The sequence below is a fragment of the Perissodus microlepis genome, chromosome 7, assembly GCF_051167445.1.
Source record: "Perissodus microlepis isolate ML-2025 ecotype Zambia chromosome 7, ASM5116744v1, whole genome shotgun sequence".
Classification (NCBI taxonomy): Eukaryota; Metazoa; Chordata; class Actinopteri; order Cichliformes; family Cichlidae; genus Perissodus; species Perissodus microlepis.
Window position 1 is genome coordinate 37,422,612 of NC_140467.1, and position 25,814 is coordinate 37,448,425.

Sequence of the window (25,814 nt, forward strand, 5' to 3'; positions counted from 1 at the left end):
CATGCTGCATCCATGGCTGCTAGCAGGGCCATTTGCTCATGTGGATGCCGGTCATAAACTTTCCACCTCCAGGCAGAGAAAAACTCCTCTATTGGATTAAGGAATGGGGAATATGGAGGGAGATATTCAACCAGAAGTCTGTCATGTGCTGCAAACCACTCTCTGACCTGATGGGAGTGGTGAAAACGGACATTATCCCAGACAACAACATACTTGCTGAGTTGGCCTCCACCTCTCTCATTCTCAGGGACTAGGTCCCTGTAAAGAGTGTCTAAAAATGTCAGGAGATGTTGGGTATTGTATGGACCAAGAAGGGGGATATGGGTGAGGACGCCGTTGTCTGAGATGGCTGCACACATGGTAATATTCCCTCCGCGCTGACCAGGGACTTCAGTGGTTGCCCTCTGTCCAATGCGATTTCTTCCACGCCTTCTGCCTTTGGCCAGATTGAAACCTGCCTCATCAACATATATGAATATGTGCAGTGTTTCCCTGGCTTCCAGCTCCAGTACACGCTTTAGAGAGAGACAGAAATGCAATGTCACAATATGCCTGTGTACAGTAACAAACAGTAATGCATGCATTTGGTAGAACACATTGTAGAGTATGTGCTGTGGAATTGCAAGTGTACTGCATGAAACTACGAAGTACTGTAAAACAGTTTGCAGTGCAGAACATAGAAGACCAGCTTTACCTGCACATACTGGTGACAGATCTCCTTCACCCTGTCACTGTTTCGTTCAAATGGCACCTTATACAATTGCTTCATGTGGATTTCATTTTTCTTGAGTACTCTGTCAATTGTTGAAATTGAAACAGATTCAATATTGCCAAATACCGTGTGATTCTCTATGACAGCGCTTTGTATTTCTCTCAGCTTTATTGCATTGTTTGCAATGACCATTGCACAAATGGCTTCTTCTTGCTGTGGGGTAAAAAGGGGCCCTCTTCCGCCTCCGCGAGGTTGTCTTACAATCCTATGTGGTGCAGAGTGAACTTTTTGTGAAATTGCAAATACAGTACAGTAACATGTGATGTGTCTGAGATGGCACAGTACAGTACAGTGTATTACTGTTTGCATACCTGTTTTCCCTACGGAATGTTTGGATGATTGAACTGACAGTAGTTCTTCCAATATTGGGTTGCACCCTTCGACCAGCCTCCTCCATGGTGAGGCCGTGATTGACAACATGGTCCACAATTGTAGCCCTTATTTCATTAGGAATCCGCCTATATCTGCCTCTTCTCCCTCTTCCCCTTCCCCTTCCTCCCCGCATCCTCACCCCTCTTCCACGGTGCTGACCTTCCATTTTGTGTCACAGAAGTGTAGAAATGGTACACACTAGCTCCTGCGCAGTTTATATATGCTTGCCAATTGGGGATTCACAGGATTCATCCATAATTGACAGTGAACAAGTTGTTTGTCATTGGTTACAACTAAACTTTCACACGCCACCTCATGAGTGACAGCTGTGATTCACCTGAGATCAATTGTTCAATTTCGGAGACATTTCCAGGAAAAATGATACAGAAAGGTATAGGATTTGCTTGACAGATGGCCAATATTTGGCATGTGATAACTAGTTCAACAATTTTGTGTGTGATGACTCAAGCAATGGATGTATGACTATTAGTTTTATTGGGAACGACTATTCAGCATCCATAGGTATGATTACTTTTGACTGACATGACATAAGCAAATGGAAATGTCAGAAAGCAGCAGGGAAATGTATGGAAGCAACTGATTCATGTCCAAAATCATTTGCAGTTTGTTCAGAGAGAGGAGAAATTGCTACTATGATGTGCACAAATGACTGAGTGTTGTGGAGGTTGAACTAATAGTTATGAGAATTTCAATTCTGATCTGAGAAACGCACCAAAGCGACTGAGAAAAACTGTAACAGCATGTTTAACAAAAACAGTTCTAGAGTCTAGTGAAAAAAATGCATCCGTGCTTCTAGTTTTTAAACCTTTGCATCTCTATTTCCCACCAACCTCAGTTTATATGCTAAGCCAACCAGCTGTGGAGTCATGGCATCATGATCTTCTGATCAAACAGGAAAATAGGTTAATCTATTCCAAAAGCAGTGGTTAAACTTGTGTGAACTTATGACAGAACAACTCAGATTGATTGTTACGTATTGGCAGCCTGTCTGTTCTTGTAAATTAGATGGGGATTATCTGCAAACCTTAAGTCTGAGAGTGATTGCACCCTGGTGGGTCATTGCTGGGTCTCCTTCCACCAGTGGTCATCCAGAGGTTGAGAGTATCATATGCTCAGCCTTGTGGACAGCCACTTGCAATTAGTTGCAGACAGCAAAACAAAATTCAATACAATTACCAGTCAACCACGGATTTGTTTCTAGTCACAAGAAGGTTCCCATTCTATTTGTACTCTAGAGTGACTGAGCCGTTGCGTGAACTGAAACCAGCATTTCTTTGCGTCCTCAGTCCAAAGCTATGCGTGAGCGGTGGCTGCTCCAGGGCATGGGAGTGGAAGAAGAGGAGGCACGGCGGAAACAGCTGGAACAAGATGAAGAGCAAGGGAAGAGACTGGAAGACATGATACACAGGTACAACACATGCAGTAACGAGGCTTGGGTTTAGTTTGCTCTTCATGGACATTCTGGCAGTGCTGCTGATTATCTTCTGTTGTGGTTAGAGTACAGTGCAGGACATAATACATTTGAAGTGGGATTAAACAAAAGGCAGAGCTGATATTAAACAGATGTAAGCAGCGGATTAGATTAATAATAACAAAAGTTGTCACATCCGGGTTTTTTTTAATACTGAGCTTCTTCTTCTTCTTGTTGGCACTCTGCAGCCTTGGCCCATTTGACATATTTCCAAGAAAATCAGTTTTATTATCCCTTTTTGCTCCTTCTAGTCTTATATGTAGTCATCAAATAAGGGCTTTTTTTTTTTTTTTTTTACATCTAATTCACAAAGAACACACTGGACATGCAAAAAAAGGGACATAGGAGGAAGAGAGTGAGATACATTTAAAGAATCAAAATAGAGTGATGTGACTCTTTTTGTGCTTCCTGTTTCTGTGTCTCCGGGAGGAGCTTCCTGATTCCCATCAAGTATTGCTGTGAGATAGTCACTTATTCCCCAGTGAAGTTGGGGGCATGAGATCATGAATAAAGTCCCAGCCAGTTCTTTCTATTGTGATTCTGGGTGTGAGATTGGGGTTGGGCTACAGCTTTTCTTTCCTGAGACAGACAGAAAGCAGCAGAAAGCAGAGGCTTTGTCTGATTTCTAGTACTGCTTAATAGTAATGATGTAGACGCTGGTGTGCAATAAAATGAAACTGCACAAAATAAACGAGTGAGGTCTTTTCATTCTGGATACAAATTAAAAATGTAAAAAATATGTCCACATGAGATGGCCTTAATATAATGTTGATATCCCCATATTTGGCAGGACCTGAAAAGATTAGCCTATTTAAAATAATGTATGCATGCTCAATGGTACAGAATTCCTAGTGAGAAGAAAATAGGGGGTTCTCCTCTTTTATTAGGGAAGAGAAACAGGAAGAAGCATGAAGCAGTGGAAACTGTTAATGTTGTATTTGGGAAAAAAGAAAAAGATGAGGAAAAAATATTCACAAAATATTCTGCCAACAAAAACTAGCATGGATTCATAAAGAGTAAAGCTTAGCAGCATAGCAGGATAATGGCCTGTAAAAACAAATCAGTTAAAATGCAGTGGAGAGTCGTTGTCTCGTAGCTCGTGTATATGGGTGAGTGAGATCAGAGCACGCTCCGAAAATCAGGCTTGAGCAAAGGCTCTGGGTGAATTTGGCATCAATGAGTGAGGCTCACTCCACCACCTCATTTATCAAATCTCTGTATGAAAGAGACTCTGTTAGCTACCGTAGGTTATCACTGCTGCCGAAATAACATCAACATGAAGCGTTGTCACGAACTCCAGGATAACATTTGCTCTTCTATAAACAGAACAGCCGTGAATGGTCACAGAGACAGCTTTGTAGGCCAGAATACAGTTGTGATGGTGAAGCTGCCTCACGTGAATCACTTCATTCAGCTGCAGCTGAATAGAGTTGCTGTCTGATTTTTATTTATTTTTTAATATTGCAGTTGTGGTTTTAATTAGTTACAAAAGCAATTAAACTGTAAAGATTATTATCTGCAGTCTGGTTTCACTCTCCTACAGTCCAGCCTTTTGAGCTAAATCAACTCCAGCTTTATTTATCACTGCAACACAAAAACAAAGTGTTGCACAGCAATCACAAGTGACAGTCAAACTCTCTAGACAACTGTGTGGCATTGGATATTTTTTGAATTCTGCATTCTCAAATCCTAAAAATACACACTGAGTTAGAACAACCGCAGTTAGCTCCAATAACAGCAACAGTGGGCCAGAAAGTCCTGAAAGCCATACTTTTCTTGATTCCCAGAAAGTTTTGGAGTAAATGTAGAAGTTGGTCAATGCCTTGTTGTCTTGCATACTAATCCTTTGTTTCGCAAGGTAGACTGAGAGAGAGAGAGAGACAGACAGACAGACAGACAGACAGACAGAAAGATAGATAGATAGATAGATAGATAGATAGATAGATAGATAGATAGATAGATAGATAGATAGATAGATAGATAGATAGATAGATAGATGTGAATCAGGGTCTCAGATGGCTGCTGAAAAGTGCTTTAACAGGAGCTCAGCTGTTTGGCATTAAAGTCTCAAGGCTTTCAGAAAACAAGCTTTTCCAGTGGGCAGGGCTGGACTGGGACAAAAAGATTCCGTTTTTTACGGGACGGTTGGAAACTCTAATAACTAACCTTATAAATAAAATAAGATAAAACAAGTTCACCATCAGTAACATCATAGCACCCGCCCAGCAGTATATAAACTCTGTCATGCTAGCTAGCACGCAGTACGAGTTATTGTAACTGACTGTAAAAAGTCAGCATAACGAAAATAAACTACACCTAAACTTGGTTTATATCTGACCCAGATAGACTGCAGTCGTAACTTCGTACCTGAAGTTCAGTTCACTGTCTCGGGTCTCTGCTCCTCCTGCCTTTCCGTCATCTACCTGCCAGTTCGTTGCATCTGCTGGCCTCCACCACTTGCTAATGTTACTGAATCTGTGGAAGCTCCGCAATAGCCACCACCAAACAATTGAGTTATTTTTACACATCTCCCAGCATCTGGCCAATCCACCACCTTTCAGTGTTTATACCGTCACGGGAAAAAAACGAAAAAAAAAAACAGCAAAACAAAACCCATCGGCCCATTAATACGAAAAATCACCATCGGCCCACCGGGCAAATGCCCGGTATGCCCGATGGCCAGTCCAGCTATGTCAGTGGGTAAAATAAAGCCACAGTGCTTGTGTGTGGGTGTTTGGGGAGTGTCTTTATAGTCACACAAATCCTAAACCTGAAACCCGGTAATGAAAACATTGTACACAAATAAACATGAAAAAATAAGTGTATGACCACCTGAATGAGAGGCAGATGATGCATCAAAGGAAATTACTTCATAAGTATAATCAAATGGAACTCCCACACAGTCGTGCTTACTGCTGAAATATTTATTAAATTATAACGTTTCAGTCTGCCCGTCCTAGATTGTAGGTAGATTGATACCATATTAGCATTCTCTTTTATACACACACACAGACACACACACGCAGGAGCTAATCAATTATCACATTATCCAATCAGAAAAGCAAATGACTCAGTGATTCAATAAACACTTTAGCAGTAAAGGAGACGGCGTATAAAATTAAACATCAACAGTAGGAAAAAAGTGTGATGTCATGGTGTGAAGGTGGGAGATATTGGAGGACTTCCTGCTTTTAACACAAGCTTCAGTGGACACTTTAAAGACCGAACGAGACAAAGACACAGCAGTTGCTCTTTTAGAGATGCTTGTCTCATTTCATGCACCGGAGAACACGTAAAGAAAAAAGAAATATAGAAAGAAGAGGAACAGCTGTGCTGCTTGCTGAGCATTAAATGCAATACAATAAGTGTTATTGGATAGTCCAAAGGAACAGACAAACCTAATGTAAAAACATCACTAAATAAGAATTTGGTTAACATTAGGAAAGTATCAGCACTGACTAGCTTTGACCTTCAACTGGTGATCACGTAAAGTAAAGGGGGGGTGGGGGTGCAGTGGTATCTTTGTGTAGGCCATTTCATCCACATACAGTACTTGGACAGCACAGACAGGAGGAAGGAGAAGACGTTAACTTTGCAGAGCCTGGAGAACACACAGACACAAGGAGACAGAATGAGAGAGTGGAGGCAGCAGTGGTAGTTTTACAGATATCCCTATCATTACATGGACAGGCTAAGTAAACACAGAGAGGAATACGGCACTGTGACCCGAGCTATACCCACACTGTGCTGCTTTTGGATCATTGCTTGTTTCATGTTGCACAGACAGCGTTGTGCGGATGTCGCTGTCACTGTTGGGGAAACGTGTGGTTTTGTTTTGTTTTTTATGTACAGCTTGTCCTCCTACATATTCAAGACATGGAGAAATATGGTTTAATCTTTTTTAGAAATCAGAAAATAGCTTCACTAAAAGAATGCAGGTTTTGAATTCAAAGGTAGGCCAGCGCAGTCTTTATTTAAACATGTAGAGCGCGTACGTGTGCACAATCTCACTTTTCTATTTGTGCACTCGCTAGGACCATTTTCCCTAATTTTCCCAGTAAATCTGCAGTGACCTCCATTGCACAGCAGATCAATAATGCTCCATCTTTTCATCACCTTGACTAACTATCAATAGATTACCAGACCAGAAAATCTGCAAGTGCAAAAGAGGCAAATGGGGACACATGAGGTCCAGCTGGCAGTCTGACTATAGCAAAATATACTTATTGCAACAAGCCCAGTGAAATGCCCTGTGTTGTGTTACATAACACTCCAAGAGTATTTGTCTTTTGCCTCGCAGTGGCAGTATGAGAGCAGTTTCTATCTGTGTTTCAGTTCAGATCATTCCACGGCAGTTTCAGCTTGTAGAGTTCACCATATCAGCATTTCACAATCACACATTTGCCTCAGCTGTAAAACCAGACGAGACAGAAACCATTTTAGCTTGAGCCAAATGTGACTGCTGTGAAAACAAAGTCTTTCCTCACCAAAACTAAATTAAAGGCCAAAATTAGTCCCTCGATGTGACATATTTGAGACAAGAACACCAAGCTAGAATCAGCTAGAATAGAATAGTTAGTAAATTCCTTACATTTTGTGGGTGGGACACCAAAAAGGAAAGACTGAATTGTGTTTATTGTGTGCTACATTGATTTTCTCTTCCACGGATGTTACATTGCAGGTTTCAACATAAATACTTTATAAGTTAAATTTGAGCTAAAACAGTTAACTTGACAGAAAGTAGTCAAAAGTAATTTGATAAGGGATACATTTGTTTAGTTTGGTAGCAACAATACTTTATACTCTCTACTTCTCAGGTGTAGTGATTTTCTTTTGTAGCTGGACTATCAGCATCTATAAAACAATTCATTAAAGGTCCACATTTAACTCACTAAAAAACATCGCAAGAAGTCATAGACTTTATTAAAACTGTCTAAATTCCTTAAAATCATCAACCTTTTTACTGTTATTTAATACTTATACATCTAAAATATAGTGTTTTTAAGGTTATAGACAAACCCCTTTCAATTTGCAGCAAGCTGGGAGAGACAATGTATTTTGTGTTAAATCTACATCATAGGTACATTGTAATTTATGCCTAAATTATGCTTCTGCTGTGAATCTGAGTTTGCGGTGTAGCCCGCTTAAGTAACCATTGCCATTGCCAGGTGTGCATTTACAACACATAAGTATAAATCCACTGTAAAAAGCCTGCACTTTACACATCAACTTGCACTCCTGTCTGTTTCACTTCCTGTCAGCCGTCAGTTTTCCTTCCTTTGCACTCTCATTAGTTAAATTCATCTATGATCATTTATCCAGTCAGCCTCCCCAGTTTATACTCCCTGATGTTTCAGTCTTACAGTTGCCAGATCATCTGTTTTCCACCAGCTTCTAGTGTCTCCATTGTTCACAATACAGTAGATCTCATCATGTGTTCATGCTTCCTGCATGTATGACCCCTGCCCAAATTAAAGATTTTTATTATTTCCCCTCATATTATTGTGACGTATATGCTTTGCATTTGTGTCCATACGTCTTACCTTTTCTTGCTCTCTGTAGCACAATCTGTGACTGTAAACAACTGAGCAGATTAAGACTTATGCAGCATAATGCATCTTTAACTTTGTGTGCGAGCTTTAGCACAGGACAGTTAATCATTCAAGCAGAAAGGATCAAAGAGCTGCATGAGTTACAGCTGCCCTGTGTGGGTGTGTGAATGCAGGCTATAAAATGATCATAACCAAAGAGTAAAAATAAGAGATTACAGAGCTGGAAATGGATCGTGTGCAGCTTGCATCTTTGCCAAGTGATTTGACTCAACAGAACAACACTCAGGAGGGAAACAAGACAAAGTCAGGGTCTGAATATAGATTTCTGGGCCTGTGTGTACAATCTTAAAGAGTGATTTCACTCTTTGACTACATAATGTGTGGGAGTAATTGTTTTGTGAGTTAGCAAATTTGAAATGGAAAGCAGGCGTTCCTTTTGGAGTAGGGAGAAGAAGACGAGAGTCTTCCATCCTACTAACCTATTCATGTGGCTAACTTATGTGTTGTGCTAAATGTTTTTGTTTGTTTGCATTTGAATTTCAAGGCTAGTGATACTAATTGGTGCTGAGTCACTTTACCAGCCTGCACACTCAGGATGCACACAAATACAGAATTAAAAGAACACTGACAAACAATTATATCTCATTAAAACCTTAGAGCACACTATAAACCAGTTATTATAGGCAGCACAGTGGCTCAGTGGTTAACACCATTTCATCACATCAAGAAGGGCCTCCATTTGAACCAAGAAACCAAGTTAGGAGCTTTCTGTGTGGAGTTTGCAAGTTCTCTGGTTTCTCCTACCCCTGAAAACCATGCTGTGTTAACCCTGCCTATGTGCAGCCTACCCTACTGTATATGTATTTATACCTTCAACCTCCTCGCTGTTCTAAATATTGAAAAGCTATAAATTGAAGTACAGCTTCACTTATAAATACATGATGTGGTTGGAGCTTCTTCCTCTCTCGTCCTCTCAGTGTGTCTTTGCTTTGTCTGTTGCTGTATCTCTGACAGCCTGCGTGCACATGAATGCATGCTCTCACACACGCACACACTGAAACAGATGTCGGCTCTTCCTCCTCTTGTGTGATGTGGAAAGCAGTTGCTGCTGCGCACCCAGGCGTATCCATGGCAACTGGACTGTGGTTGGCTGACAAGGCGGGGACAGTGACATCACTGGTCTCATTCAAGGAGTGCCACAGAGATAATAATGCTGCTGACTTCTTTTGTAGAAGAAGTGTAGCAGGAGAGTTAAAGTCATGAGCCTGGTTCTCTGTCTTTCCCACCCTAAACCAACTAGCTTTCCAGCTATAAGCACTTCATTTTACTTTTTTTATTTTGTTTTTCTGATTTTCACAAGTCTAAATTTATTTGATGGATATTCTTAATACTAATATGTTAAATATTATGGTGTTTTACTAATAATTAACAAGTAACGGACTTCATATAGAGTCTGGGATTAGGTACAACAGCTGCAGTTTTTCCTCACTGAAAAACTACCAACCAGTGTAACAACCCTCTCACCCAAAACTAAAGTTTACGGAGTTTTATTGTTGGCATGTTAAAGGTTTCCCCACTAGAGGGTGCCAGACACCCACATCACTAATGCCAGCGTCACTCTGTCTTTACTTTTTTGCCCGCATTGCTAGAGATCATGCATTTGCGAAGAATAGACTAGTTGTGTAAAGGGTGTTTACACAAGTGTCCTGACATTGGTTTGAACCAACGATTTCACATTTGGTGTCACCTCCTCATAAGATTTGTTGCCACTGACATTCAGTCCAGTCCTTTTGTAATTTGGCAAACCTCATCCTCCCTTGCTTTCTTGCCTTAAAAATGGCGACTTGACAGCCACCCTTCCATTGAGACCATTTCTAATGAGGCATCAGTGAACAGTAGATGATTTAGCTGAAGGTCTAGATGCATCTTTTGGGTCCTGTATCAAGATTTTGATATATTTCTTTCCTATTTCTTAAGGAAATTACTTTCAGATGCAACTCATCTAATGTAGATTTTTAGCCCTGTCATTTCTTCATCTGTCCTCCTCTTTTCCAGTTTCCTCAGATTTTTTTAAGCACACATTGCACATCATCCTAAATAATGTGTATATATATATATAGATGCTTTCCGCTATTGGCTCTTTTGGGAATCACGTTGTTAATACAGAAAATACTATTTTCTATCCGTCAAACTGTTATCTTTGCTATTTCCCACAGATTCAACAGAAAAAAGTGAATAAATTATGGTTGTTTTTTTGTTTTGTTTGTTTGTTTGTTTTGCAAACAAAGTGCCTAAGGATATAATTTAAAAGTGAATAAAGCAAGAACTTTGAAAGACCTTTAGAAAGTCTGATTTCTTGGAAATAAAATATAAAGAAATGAGACTTTTGCACTATACCGTACACTACCTGACATTGTTAAAATGTAGCAGGATGAGAAAACTGTCCAATGTCCTGGCAAAAATCTTGCTTCTCTTCCATTTTGACAAGACCTCTTGCAGCTCAGAGGAAGCTGAAGTAAAATCCTTTTCCCACTAGAAAGGAAATGAGCTCTGGGGGAGCTGGAATAAGCAGTCACATGAGTGGCAATAGCTTGTAGAGACATCTACTGTGGTTAGATAATACCTACTGTAGGTAAAAGCAAAAGATTTGGGAATCTTTAATTTCCTGTGTACCACTGTACAGTTTATGTGTGAGTGATCTAAACGCCACAGTACTCTGTATGTTTAGACTCTTTAGACTTTTAAACCAATATTTTATCTTCAATTTGCAGCAGTGTTTTTTCTTGGGTATTTTGACTTCCAGATGCCAGTTTAGTTGTGACGTTTGACAGGATAACATCTGGAAGTTTGATACTCTGACACCTATGTGGGAGTGCATGGTACTGAGTCACAATTATTCAGTGTATCTGAGCAAAGAATGAACAGTGTGACTTCATCACAAATCACAGTAAGTTCAGTTTATTCAGTAGCCATATTTATACAATCAGCTCTGGCCTCTTGACTGCTAATTAGACGTGTCACTAATTACATTTCTCCAGCTTGTACAATTTTCAGTTCCATCAGGTGTCAGCAATATAAAAACAGTTTGACAGATGTTAAAGTAAATTGCTTTACTTCAATTCAGTCATTCTGAAAAATATAAAAGTTTAATTAAAAATGTTTTAGTAGGTTAGAATTGCAGAAAAAAAAACGTGTGAATATAATCAGGGACACTGTAACAGTTTACATTAAGGTAGTTGTTTCTTTGCATTCATATAAGTAATATATTCGCTCCTTATTAAGCAAGCATTTATGCCTTATTCTGCATCATGACTTATACTTCTAGTCGTGAGAAAGATCTTACTTTGAATGGGGAACAGATTCTGAATTAGAAAGACCTCATTTAGAGTTATTTGTAGTTAGTTTTGTTACATAAGAAGAGATCATATTTAGTTAGTGCTACTAAGACTAATGTTGTGCTACTCACAGACTGTAAAGTTGGTACCTCTTTATAAAGCCGTTTTCTGTTTGGAAATAGGAGTCATTCAGAAAAATGTTGGTGTAAAGAAGTGGCTTACAGTGACTTTTACGGAAACATAATCCCACACACCAGATTTTAAAAATCCCAGCTAATTGCTTTAAGAAAGAAGAAAAAAGAAGAAAAAAAATGTGATTATTTTGAACTGTGAGTCATGCTAATCGACTCAAATGGACGCTAAGAATAAAAATATGGAGTTAGAAAAAGCTCAAAGGTCACTTATAGTAATTAACTTTTGTACCTTAAAATAACGTGTGGCCTTTTTCTATTTTTTCCACGTTGTGACCTTGTAATATCGCACATTGTTCTTTCATAAACAGATAAAACTGATTGTATGACATATTCATATGATCATTTTTAGACATTCATGCTAAGATTAGTGTGCTACTTAAAAAAATAATAATTACACATTGTGGTGCAGTCCTTGCCTCTAAGTTCAGTGTTGAGTAATTGTTTCTCCTACCATCAAGGCTAGAGTTAAAGATAGAGGATCGCTGTATTTATAAATAACTGACTGCGGTCATTTCTTCCAAATATGAAGATGGGAGAAAATGCTCACAAGTTACTTAAAACTTAATAAGCTAAATAAATCAAAAAAAAGCCCCAAATGTTCCACTTCATCATGAGTCAGATATGCTGTATTATGATCATCAGTACACACTGATAAGATGCTGGGGCTTTACAGAATAGAGAATGGTTTTACAACAGCTGCCTTGTATTTTGCAATATATGTTTTCTGTAGCAAAGGCAGACCTGTTATTTTGGAGTACCCAGACCCCTGAACTGTATTATTTCAAGCAACACTGACTCACCGTCACAGTTAATTAACAGCACAGTTACATAAGCTAATTATTTTTGCTAAGAAACTAGTTTTCACAGGAAAGCAACATTTCACATAGAAGTACTAAAAAACTGATTTTTGCAATCTGCATATTTACCACATCAATAAAAAAGGTTTATGAGCTCATATGAATGAAGTGTCCTTGAGCCTCACAGTAAGTCTTTGTACTGCTGCAGTGCTCTTCAGTTAGCTGAAGGTGAACCTGGGTAGCAACGCTGACAGACAGTGATGTATAGACTGTGTTTTTCCTTTTTTTAAAAAAATAATATTTCAGGTTTTCAAGTGACTATTGACAATACAGTGAAAGATTTTCAAAGCAAATCCTCCAAAATATCTAATCAGATATATGTGGTCTACTCATTCTAACAATCAGTGCACTTGTTTCTGTAAACTCCTTCAGATAAGATAAAGTGTTCATGGTCGAAGGTGCAAATGGGACGACTGACCTCTACTAATTCTTGACTGCTCCGGGAGAATTGTTGCTAGCATTGTTGTGAGCCATAATGTGTCTTTTACATGATGTCACACACATTGACTCACAAATTCCTGATGTCCCAGAGGATTGTATCCTGAAGTAAGGAAGCTTGGTCCTCCTCCCTTACTGCTTCCTAGTATTGTTGTTGCATCCATCTCTTAAATGTCCACGTCAGCATTATGTGTGTACTTCCATGTGAACATTTTAGGTGCAATTTAAAGGATGGCAGTAATGACTTAACAGTCCTTAACAGCCATTTGTTTAAAAAAAGTTATAATTAACTGAATGCATTTGCATTGCATTAAGCCCTTTGAATAGCAAAAGCAAAAACATGTTGTTATCATAGCAACAGAGAGAAATGGTTCATAAACCTGCTGAAGGAGGATGTGGAGTTTTTCCTGTTGTACAAAGCTTTTAACCAGATGATGGCATGTTTTTCTTTGCAAGTTCTTTAAAACCTACCAAATCTACCTGGTCGTTTCTCATGTTAAGCATCTGGATGATATGCTGATGAAAATTGTGAACCTGACAATGAGCCACAGTTAACTTTGGATTTGTCTCTTGTGTTTTTGTGTATTTATAGGCTCGAGTCTGAAATCGGTGCACTCGAAAGTGAAGAGTCTCAGATTTCAGCCAAGGAGCAAGTTCTTCGAGAACGCCTGAAGGAGACAGAGCGCTCAATAGAAGACCTGCAGAAGGTATAAAAACATGAAGTGATTCATGCATTGTTGAATCAATACAGACTTACTATACCCCAGCCCTGCTCAGGATGTGCAAGTCTTCTTTTAGTAGTTCAACAGCTCATTTTAATTTACCAGCTGTGCTTTAGGTCACAGTAAAGGGTATTCCGAATAAACTAACAAGTAAACAAACTGCATTAAAAGTGCTCAAAAAAGATGGTCGTGCAATGTGTGATCAAAATGTTTTTTGACTCCGATGATAAACAAGAAATGTGAGTGATCCCTTTTGCACTTCTGCATCGCTACTGCTATTTGACCACTGGAACATGCCCATCTTCAGTTTCATATTGATTCTCAAAAATGCACTGTAATCAAACATTAGCTTTTGTTTTTGTTTCATGTTGACAATAGTCAGTTATAATTAGAGCTGCAGCTATGACCCAAGCACCTAACACCAGTCTTCAGTGGAGTAGTGCATAGTTTCTGAGACTGAAAGTGGCACACTGGGTTATGAGTCCTTTTTTTCCCACACTCATAAGGTTGTGCACTGTAGATTTATCCCCCAGGGTCAGTTTCTCAGTGGAAACTTCTATTTCCTGCACATTTTCAGGCCACATCAATGCAATCCTTGCTCAGTAGCCATTCTATTTACCACATTTAGCTCCTTAGAGTTTGTTCTCATCCCCAAACTTGTTGGACTCAAGTAGCACCGAAAGTAGTAAACACAAAAATACAGAATTGACTGCTGGTGCACACTTTCCCCCAAAAAACGAAGTTCAAACTTCTTTTTTTGTCTTTTCTCTCTTTCAGAGTCTGATGTCGCAGGATGAAGGTATGGGCAATGACACCCGTGCGAGCCTACAAACATAGACATGTTAACTGAAACTGCACAGAGGTGTGTGTGATGTGTGCATTTGTGTGTGTGGATAATAGTCTCGCTGAGGCAGGAGAGATGCAAGCCAGAGCTCGCTCCTGAACCCCCAAACACACACTAGCAGAAACTACATAACACCGGCATGAAAAAGCACTCAAAGAGCGCGCGGCTCAGCGAGACTATTGAAGCTCACACACACACACACACACACACACACACACACACACACACACACACACACACACACACACACACACATACGCACGCACAAGGCCATGACTCTGCAGCCTGCAGTCACTGGCTTTATCCTCATCCCATTCACCAGCAAGCCCTGTAAGCCCCAAAAGCTTTGTTCCTGCTGTCACACACACACATAGACACAAAAGAACACACACAAAGCAGTAACATATACACAAATACGGACACACACACACACTTCTGCTGCATAAGCAACGAACCTCAGGGGTACTAGAGTTGCTGCGGACAGAGAAACAGAGCTGAGGAGAGTTAGATGGTGTGTGTATGGGTGGGTGGATGTGTTGAATAGAGGCGGGCAGGGTCACACATGGGTGTGGTTAGTTACCCTGTTGTGAGGCCGGGCTGTTTGTGTGTTTTTGTATCAGGGTGGACTCCACATCACTGAGGTGTGTGTATGCGTGAATACCCGGTGTGTGTTTGTGTGTATTGGCATGTAGTTAATGTAAGTGTGTGTGTGTGACTCACAGCCTCACAGCTTCATCTCATTGTCATTTCCCCTCCTGTGCTCCTGCTCACTAGATGCCACTGGCTGCATGTCTGCTCCTCTCTCGGACCGCATGGACCCCGATCCCAACCACCTCGCCCTGGCCACGCAGCACCAGACTGGCCCACCTGCCCTGGGCGACAACGCCAGACCAAGACCTGGTAAGACTAAGGGAGGAGAGGAGGGTAAGGGAGGGGGAGGGGGTGGAGAAGAGAAGAGAAGAGTGAGGGAGGGAGGAAGGGAGGACAGGACAGGACAGTTCTGGGCCTCAGCCAAGTTGGATTATAACCTGCATAAACTCACACGGAGTCTGAAGCAGCACCGATACGTTTTCTCTAAACTAATCAAATCTCATAAACTTTTTTAAGTTAACTTAACCACATGTATGGAAGCACATGGGCTTCGGTGCTTTTCATGATTGTCTGTATTAGAAAACGTGGAAATTTAATTATAATAATGTAATGGATTATGTATTAGTAGGTGCTAACACAAGGTCAGCTTTGTATCGGTTGCGGAAGCCACATTATTCTTTACACAGGGAAGATACTGAGAGCATGGGGAAACTATTAACATAGCTTTTTACTTATCACCTTTAAAGAAAAAAAAGTAGGGGAAACATATAAGTTTCACTACTATGCTTCACAATGCTGCAGATTTTGAGGTAAGGAAAGATCCACAAAATAAAATCTCAGCTTCTAGGGAACTGTGGGAAACGTGTAGTATAAAAAGTATTAAGCTTCAATTCATATATTTGTAGAATGCCAAACCATTTGTTCAGGCTTTGATCGAGATATTTTCCTTTTATAGTTTGATTAATTTTTGAGAATAAAATAAAATCCTGGTTATGTGTTTTTTACTAATTGCACATTTAGCAGTAAACAGAAAACACTATGTCCCTGTCCTCACGCCTCACTTCATCCACTTTTTTCCCTCCCATCATCCCCCCTTCCCTTTCCTCACTCCAATCCCAAACCCCTCCACTGGTCCCCCACCCCTTCACTCTTCCTTCCTTGTTCCCCACTCCCTTTTTGCATCAAATCTTCCCTTCTCCCTTCCCTCCTTAACAGCCATGTTTGCCATGGAGATCAACGTGCAGCACGACCCGCAGACTGGTGAGCAGCGCATCCTCTCGGCCAACCGCGTGAACCCATTGGATGCAGCTTCACGTGGGGTCAAAGTCTACGACGATGGCAGAAAAGTGGTCTATGAGGTCACTTCCTCTGGGGGTGTGTCCACCACCACCGTAGAGAATGGCTGGAGCTCTGAGCAGGTTGACCAGCTGATCCAGAGAGCTGCCAGACCTGTAGTACGAGGCGGGGATGGCGGGAGGGGTCAGGTGACAGTGACTCCAGCTGCCCCACAGGCATATGTTTCTCCAGCAGATGTTGATGATCTGTCCCCACCCTCCTGTGCCCCGCCATCCATCCCTTCTAGCCCACCAGCCCAGGTTACACTCCAGAGGGAAAGCCGTCTGGGCATGATGCCCCCCTCCTCTGCTGCCGTCACGACCCAACCAACATCCTCAGGCCACCCGGGCACCGAGCTCACTTACCCGCCCCAGGCGAGCGTGGAGCACCCAGTCACCATGGTGTTCCTCGGCTACCAGGACGTTGAAGACATGAGCGAGAGCAGACAACTGTTGGGATTCGACGGCGCTGTGAAGGCTGAGGTTGTTCTCATCGATGAAGATGATGAGAAATCACTGAGAGAGAAAACAGTCACCGACATCTCCGTCATCGACGGCACAGCAGCAGACCTCGTGTCGGGCCGGCCAGTCACGTCTGAAGCTGTCAGCACCGAACTGTCTTCTGATGGCCGTGAGCCTGACAGTACCTCCTCGCCCCCTGCAAATCCAGAAGCCAACACGGTCCCCCCACCCGGCCTCACCCCTGCTACAGGTACAGACAAGAGGAAACGCTGCCAGTGCTGCATCCTCATGTGACTGAATCTTCTCCCTTCTTCCACCCTTTTATTATTACCCTCTTCTCCTCTGTCTTTGGATGATTACTAACAGAAGCCCTGCCTTCCTCCTCCTCCACCTCTGGACTCTGATCGGCTGGCACACTCATACACGCATACACGCTCTTGTCTGACTGTTGACTTTTTACTCAGTTGCATTACCACCTCTACATCTCTTCTCTTTCATTATCCTCTCTGTCAACACGGAGGCTCTTTCTTTCCATCTGCCGTCTCCTTAGACAACACAGAATATTTTGGAAATTCATGCAGGAAGCAAGCTGCTGTATTGCTGCTATACTTGTGGTGAAATCAGACAGAGAGATGGACAAAATTGATACTGGTTGACAAACAGCTTAAAGAGGGTCATACAAAGCCAATCTCAGCGGTCAGTAAGACTTTATGGACAATCAACTCACATTGATATGCTCTCTAACCAAACAGTATGTCTGGTTCTAAGGACAATCAAACAGCTCATCTCCTTTACTAAGCCAGTTCTTAAAATATTAAAAAAGACAAACACAGCCTCAGTTATATATTTTTTTTACTTCTTTACTCACTCACAACCCTCCTGCTGTTGTTTTAACACATAAGACACATAAACAACCACACACGCGACATACAAACTCAAACAACCAACTCCTTTCCTTGCGCAGTCTCTCACTGTTGAGGAAGGAAAGGTGGGTACTCGTTGCCTTGGTTTCTTTATGTGCCTCTTTCATTCTACCACACTGATAGTCCTAACAGAGATTAGAAGTAATTAGATATTAATTTCTTTTTTTAATTAGCTAGCTAATTTTTTTTTTGTTTTTTGAAACTTAAAGGACTCTGAATTGTTGAGACAATGTTTTCCTCCAATGGGAAAGCGAGTCTTTGATGCTGTAGTTAATTTCTCTCTCTTTCTCTCATCCATCTGTCTCCATCTTCCTCTCTCTCTGTCGCTCGTTCTCTCTGGTGTTTCCTCCATCGACTTCAGCTATTCCACTGCTGAGGTCATTTCCTCTGATTCTGGCACTTCCTAACTCAACAGCCAATGAGAAGCTGTGGAACACCTTTTGGCAGCCATTAGGATCTGCACAGTCAATTTTCCAGTGTTTCAAAACACTACAGAGCACAGGAAGCTAAGGGCAGCTTAACAAACACTCTGGCAGTGAGGGAACACGCATTTATACCTATAGAAACAACCACTAACAGCCTGGGCACAAACATGTGAATAATGAATATTAACGAGCACTACCACTACTAAATTACAACTATAATAGCTGTGCTCAAATGAGCTTTTAGACAGTGATCATGTGCAAATTACAATCAGCGTTTTTTTGTCCATTAAATTCACTTCATTGTCTCCACCAGAGATCCATTATACTCTTTCAAGTGCAAAGAGACTGAAAACACTGCCAGCTGTTGCTATAGCCGTCAACCAGGCCCTCGTTTACAAGGGTGCTACAAATTATCAAGGCCTGGTTGTCATTATAACATAGTATATGTTACACTGCATTGGCTTGTTTTCAGAAAAATCTCTCAAAAGCAGCAATTGTGCTCATTCAGTTGAATGATAATGGATGCTCTGGAACGACTTTACTTCATTTCAAGTGTCTTTCATGTTGGGTAGAACAGGGAGGATGGTGGTGCTCAATATAGATCTTTTGAAAAGATTTTTGGAGAGTTAATGATTACACTTTGCCATTGTACCCTGCAGAGAGACAAATGAATGAGGTCACTGAAGCTATAGGGACCAGATAAGAAGCACGTGATTGAAGGAAATGACTGCGCTTTTTCGGCCATGTTGGAAGGTTCTTATGACCCAGATAATTAGATTTAGGGGTATTCTGTGGCTCAGGTGTGCCCCTTGATATAGGAACTATAAAATCATGAATATAACTAAATCTAAAACACCGAACGGAACCTAAACTATTTAACTAAAGGGAATAAATTGGACACAGGATGCTAAACAATCTTTTTTTTTTGAGTGCACTATTTTTCTTTCTTTCTTTTTTTTTGCTTTACTCATCCTGATTCTACTGAAGAACATAGTGTTTTTTTCCACACTGTGTACCAACTCTGATCATCACAAATAAGAAACAAAATAGTATTTAACAAAAACTAGCAGATTTCAATAATTGCTTATTTTCTTATGTGGCTCTGTGCACAGCCATACATCCTTTTAATAAACATGCTTCAGTGTGATTGGCCACTGCTGGTGTCAGTCAGTCCAGCTGGCTGTGTGATTGGCTCGTCTGGTTTCCAGTGTAGATACAGAATGTAAATATGCTCTATATTCTATTTAGTGATGATTTTATTTTCCACATCTATATAGAGATCTAGAGATAATTATAGTTATTATGGTACTAGGCATTGTTAGAATGTCCTGTGATACCATATAATGACTGTATGAGTGCACACACGAGAGCTTTGTATAATTTCATTCTCTCACTTCACTGCTGTGTGTATTATTAACACCACCCATCTTATGACCACCACAAGCTTTTTTTTGGCCAAAAATAAAATAGCCAGATGTACTAGACATAATTATTTTATTTATCTGCACACAACAAGTGTGAAGGCTGGAGACATTTGCCTGTTCAGATTTACTGAAACATGAACAATTACCTACAGCTATTTGTTTTTAAATAGTGAGGACACTATGCAGAGAAGGGTTTTAAGGAAAGTATAATGTTAGTTTCACTAAAGTGTGAAGGCGATAGGAAGTAAAGCAGAGCAAAGAAAAGAAAGAAACACCTATAAATGAAAATACAAATCCCAAAATAGCAAGACGGATCTTGATATCAGAACCTGACTGATCCAGTTTGCTTGTTTGGGAATGTGCCTGTGTTTTTCATGTAATGCAAAGAGGTATACAGTGTATGAACAACAAATTTGTTGAGTTTACCAGCCCCACTGCCACGCCTGCAGTACTCCTCTGACTCTGTAGGGGTCTCTGTTTTCCTGTCTGCCTGCCCTCATGATTGTATGCACTGTTAAAACAGAAAGGAGCCATTTTCTATTGTTCACACTTCTCTCTCTCTCTCTCTCTCTCTCTCTCCTTTCTCTGGTTATGACTTCACACTGTACTCCAGTCTTCACTCTCACTCTCTCGCTCTGTCTTTTCTGATGTCTGTATCTTCTCTCTATCTTTGGTCAATAAAGCTGAGTTTCTCCAGTTCCCCCCTGCTGTCTCTCGCTTGTTGTTCTTTCCATCTATAACTAACATTCACTTTTTTATTGGCTGCTGACAATGAGAGCACAAGCTGTCCTTACTGCACCCAGCTGTTATAATACCCACTGCCACTAACGAGCACGCATATTGTGTTTTCAATGGTCACCTAAGACACTCTGGACATCTACAAAGACACTTTACAGACCAGTATATATATCTCAGTTGTGATGGGTTTTTAATAGCATCCCTTTAAACTATACTGAATATAAATACATTTAAAATGCAGTCGGTCAGGAGAGGTGAAGGAGAGGAAGGTGTATGGTTGTCTACAATTCATACATACAATTTTAAAAACAGTTTCAATAAGTTAGAAATTAGAGTCACTGTGTAGATGCACATTAGAATAATTTCATAGTATTAGTTACAAATATTCTATACACAACTATTACAAAATACAACAAAATCTTGAAAATATAGATTAACCGAATGCACAAAATGCATAATTTACAACATTTTTTTTAATGTGAATGGTTTGAATTTTGAAGTGGCCTAACTGAGACACTGTAACTGGCCTAACACAGACACTGTAACATGGTGCGAGTCTGTTCCTACAAAAAATATCAGCATATTAATATAAGATGCTGTGCAAGTTTTTTTTATGGATTTCCTTTACAGTATGACTTATCACTGTTTATGAAAATCTGCTCTAGTAGTGCTGCAACAGTCCTACAGGGAGAGATACTGGGAGTATGTGATATCTAATAAAATGATATGATTCAAAAGAAAAGGTTGATAAGACAAGTGTTAAGAAAGCATTCAGATTCCGTGAGTAAAAGTACTAATTTTACACTCTAAAAATACTACATTACAGGTAAAACTATAAATGGGACAGTGTATTTATAGCTCCAAGAGAAAGGAAAACACTGGTATATATTTAGCATCTCAGTTCTACAACAGTCGGTGTAGGTTGGAGCTAATTATTAATCATTTCATTTACTGGTGCTCTAAATATGTTCTTGCAAGTCACACTAATCATCTTTTTTTAACTGGAAAGAAATAACACTACTGACAAACATCCATCATCAGGCACAATACTTTCTCCAAGCAAAAGTTCAAACCAATAAATTGTAACAAATGAAAAATTCTGTTTCACATGTATACGACTTGGGGTAGTTCGATCTATAACAAAGCATGATATTGTGCAAGCTGAGCACAGCTACATTCCACCATTGGGCACAACCTCAGGAAGGTAAGTATTTGAGAAGGTAGATAAGAAGGAATGTAGGAAGGAGGGCAGAATGACTGACAAGCGAATTTACTTTTAGGAAAGTAGCGCGCAGTTACAAGGAAGTACAAGTACACTAAACAGTACACTAATAAACAGAATCACTTGTCCACTCGTCTGATTTTACTGACAACTCACAACTTCACAACAGTAAAAGAAAAGGGTGAGGTAGAGAAAAAGAACCTGTCACACTATGAATTTTGCACTCCAGAAACATGGACAAATAGTGCTCTTAAAGCACACTTCTGTAGGACTAACAGTGCATTAGCAAACAGTAAACCCCTCAAATTTAGTTATAGAGATTTTACACAGCAGTTGTGCTGTATCATCTTTCCTAATAGTTTGTGTTTATATTGGTTTGCAAATCTTTTCCATAAGATATAATTCAGGGTGATAAATGATTCTCTTAGGGAAGTCGTGACAACCAGTATCTGGAAATAGCAATCAGGTTGCATACACACTCTCAGTGCACAGGATGGGTGTGTATTGTGTGATAATCAACAGTAATTGACTTATCTTTAGCCAATGGCAGCCTAGTGCCTTTAACAGAAACCAGGACTGCTGATAATTATTGCACACACAGGCATACTCACACACGACAGGATAATAATACATGTGCCTAGAGCTACTCCACTATACGAGCATGCATCATTGAGATGAAGGAGATTTGGCCAGCTTCAAGCCCCCTTATTCACCTGCACAGAAGTTCCTATTATATCACCTGAACAGAAGTTCAGTAACGCTAAAGCACAAGAAACAGAGTAATGATGGAAATTGTTGGAAAAGTTGGAACTAAGAGTGCACATGGCATAAAATCATTAAAAAAAAACAGCAAAAATGGAAACAAATTCAAAAGAGAAATCATATGACAGATGCAACTAATGTACAACGTAGTCATCCTGAGTTTTAACAGAGTGCCAAGTATTATTTCCTTTTATACTACAAGGTTTATTACAGGTCTACCACTACTGGTGCTGATGGTACTAATTCTGCTACTGCTACCTCTGCATGCCACCTTTACTAACACCACTTTCATTAATTTCACAGCTGTCCTTCTTATTGTTCTTTTTAGTTTTTCCTTGCCAGAATGTAGAAGTGTAAGGTAGTTTCATGGTGTAGCAGAGTTTAGTATTGAATAGTTTCATCTATAATGCTTTAGAAATGACATTATATTTTACAAATATTAACAGTAATATGTGCAAAAGCTAAACCATCTAAAAAGCAGCAATAATAGAATGTTAATCAATCAAACTTGTAATCAAACCTTAAAGAACACTAAATCTTTTATTTTAGAACAGCAGTAAAATTGCTGCTGCTAACTGCTAACTACTGTAGCTTCAGCAGTGGCAAAATTAACATAGTTGTGACAGGCATAGTAGTAGCAGGAGTTTAGCCAGTACTATCAATGATTGTCCTGTAGAAGCCCAGTAGAAGTAGTTTCAGAATGAATCTATTTTGACAGATCCATGCTGATATTTTCTACTCCTACAGCAGTGTTGCTTCTTCATTTGCAGTGAGCATGGGTGTAAGATATGAAATCAGATGTAGTCCCAATGAGGAAGAGGGTCAATAAATGGGCAAAGAACCTGATCAAGAGAAACTACAGCCACAGCGTGTGATGAAGCATAAAGATTTACTGTCAGCATAATGCTAGTGCAGATTAGAGAATTTTTAAAAATTAACAACAGAGGCATATGCAGAGGCATATGAATCCAACCCATACATATTCCCAAAGGAATACGTTAGATGCTTTATCTGATAAACTTTTAGAGTATCAGTATAGATCTGCATGTAGAATATTAGGCTAAAAGAGGGTTATTTATTTACTTCATAAGAAATATAAAGACGGTATTCAGTAAGTGAAACGCTCATAGTTTATACTGACTGATATGTTCTCAAGAAGTCAAACCTGGGATCAATCATTGTCCTGTGTTTTGTGTTTGGAAGTGTCATCAGAGGTTTGGTTTTTAAGCATTTCTAAATATTGAAGCATGTAATAATTGTGTTCATTTTGATCTGATTATAGATCCACAGTGCAGGTCTGGTACCAATAACTTCCTGTTTGTTTGTTTTCCAGTCTACAATCGGACATCTGGAGTTACTTTGACAACAGCAAATGGATGCCAATCTCCAACTGCAAACACAAATCTTCACACTGCTATGGTGAGTAACATGTATACAGAAGTCAAGCAAGTTTAATTTAAAACTTCATATTGCATCTAGAAAAAGGGCAAGTGTTACCTCACAGTATTATTCACATAATGTGTTCAAACGTTAGTCAGAAACCTTGGTTTGATATATAAAGAGGAAAGGACTACCCTAGATAGCTCTCTCAATTTCAGTCAACTCATGGTCTGTAAGGTGCCCTCGTCCTACAGCTGCAAAACAAGCCAAAATCATCACCCATGCACTACTAGGGATGGGTATTGATAAGATTTTCACGATTCCGATTCCATTTTCGATTCTGTTTAACGATTCGATTCTTTATCGATTCTCTTATCGATTCTTTTTAAAAAAAAAGGAGAACACTAAGGTCGATTAGCCTAGAACTTTGTTTTATATCTTCTCTTTGAACAAGATAGAAATTTAGGAGTAACATGGCCTTACAAACCCAACAGTGAGATCTTAAGAGATCCAAAGCCTACGGCTCTTCAATGGGGTGTCACAGGGTCCCCAGGAAAAAAAATTGTAAATGTAAAATAATAAAATAAATATTCTTCTGTAGCAATAACAAAGTATAAGATAAATTATTCTGTAGCAATTACACAAGAATATCCAGTAATGTCCCTGCCTACAATTAAACACATTCACTTACCGAAAATCGGGGCATCTGCCGTGGCAAATGGGTGCAAGCCTTTTACCACAAACTTAGTCACTGCTCGGTGACATTCGTCTATCCCGGCCTGAAAGGAGACGCTACCTGTAGACTGCAGCGAGAACTGCCAGCATCTGAGCCAGCCAGACTCTCTCTCTCATCATGGTCACCTAAATGCACAGTAATGGCAGGTTTTGTAATAAGGCAGATCGCGCTAACATAATATGCACTGTTAGTTGATTATTTACCTGCCGCATTAACGGGAGAGGACGTGCAAACGTTACCGCTGCTGCTGGGTTGAGATTCACGAGTCCGGAGCGGAATTAAAAACACGACATTCATTTAAGGTTATCGCGTGTTTTGTGAGCAAATGCTTTTGCATATTCGTAGTGTTTCCTCCCTTAAATGAAATATCTACTTTTCAAGTATTGCAAGTCGCCCTGTTGTCATCCGTTCTGGTAAAGTATAACCAATCTTTTGAGCGTTTGAGCCGCTTAGGCGCCGTGTTTCCTGCCAGGTAAATGACGCTCCGCAACGTGGTGACGTCATTCGGGGCGACTGGAATCGATAAGGGAATCGTTTGCAAAAATGGCAAACAATTCCAAGGAATTGAAACAGTGGGAACCGGTTCTCAACAAGAACCGGTTTTCGATACCCATCCCTATGCACTACCATGTTTGACAGTTGGTCTGAGGTGTTTGGGTTGCACTTGTCATGCAACTGCACGTGTCCCTAACCATCGTGAATCCTCGCGTTAACTTTTATTTAGTACAAAAAAGCTAGTATTCATCCTCCAGCTTCACTGTGTTTATATTATACTAACCATAGCTGTGTAGCTAGCTACCAGTGTTGGGAAGGTTACTTTTAAAATGTATTCCACTACAGATTACAGAATACATGCCCCAAAATGTATTTTGTAACGTGTTACGTTACTCAATGAGAGTAATGTATTCTGAATACTTTGGATTACTTAATATATTATCAGGAGTTTTACAACTACATGAATGCACTATTGCTGTGTGATTTATTACTATTACTGAAGGATACTCGCCATACCAATACCAACTAGATTTTTAAATCTTAATATAAAATGAGTAACAGTAGGGTGGACATTAGGTAAGGCTGCACTTTTTGCAGCGATCTTGTATAGAAAACTATTCCGTGCATATATAAAACAGGTCCAAATGGTAGTAAAGGGACCTCTGGCTAATACGTCAGTTCCGTGTCGGGCTCGTAGCCGAACACTAGCTTTACTTTGTTGTCTGGGTCAACTTTGCTAGCAAG

General features: G+C 40.1%; 1 protein-coding gene across 3 annotated transcripts in view; it reads left to right on the forward strand.

Annotated features, from left to right (window-relative positions):
* Positions 1 to 25,814, forward strand: part of palm2akap2 (PALM2 and AKAP2 fusion) — a 91,809-nt gene that overhangs the window by 30,560 nt on the left and 35,435 nt on the right. For all 3 annotated transcript variants that reach the window (XM_084934869.1, XM_084934870.1, XM_084934871.1), the window contains exons 4-9: positions 2,452 to 2,573; positions 13,605 to 13,719; positions 14,512 to 14,533; positions 15,353 to 15,478; positions 16,385 to 17,215; positions 23,793 to 23,878. In XM_084934869.1, the coding sequence (XP_084790995.1) occupies positions 2,452 to 2,573; positions 13,605 to 13,719; positions 14,512 to 14,533; positions 15,353 to 15,478; positions 16,385 to 17,215; positions 23,793 to 23,878 (1,302 nt within the window). The remainder of the gene's footprint in view (positions 1 to 2,451; positions 2,574 to 13,604; positions 13,720 to 14,511; positions 14,534 to 15,352; positions 15,479 to 16,384; positions 17,216 to 23,792; positions 23,879 to 25,814) is intronic.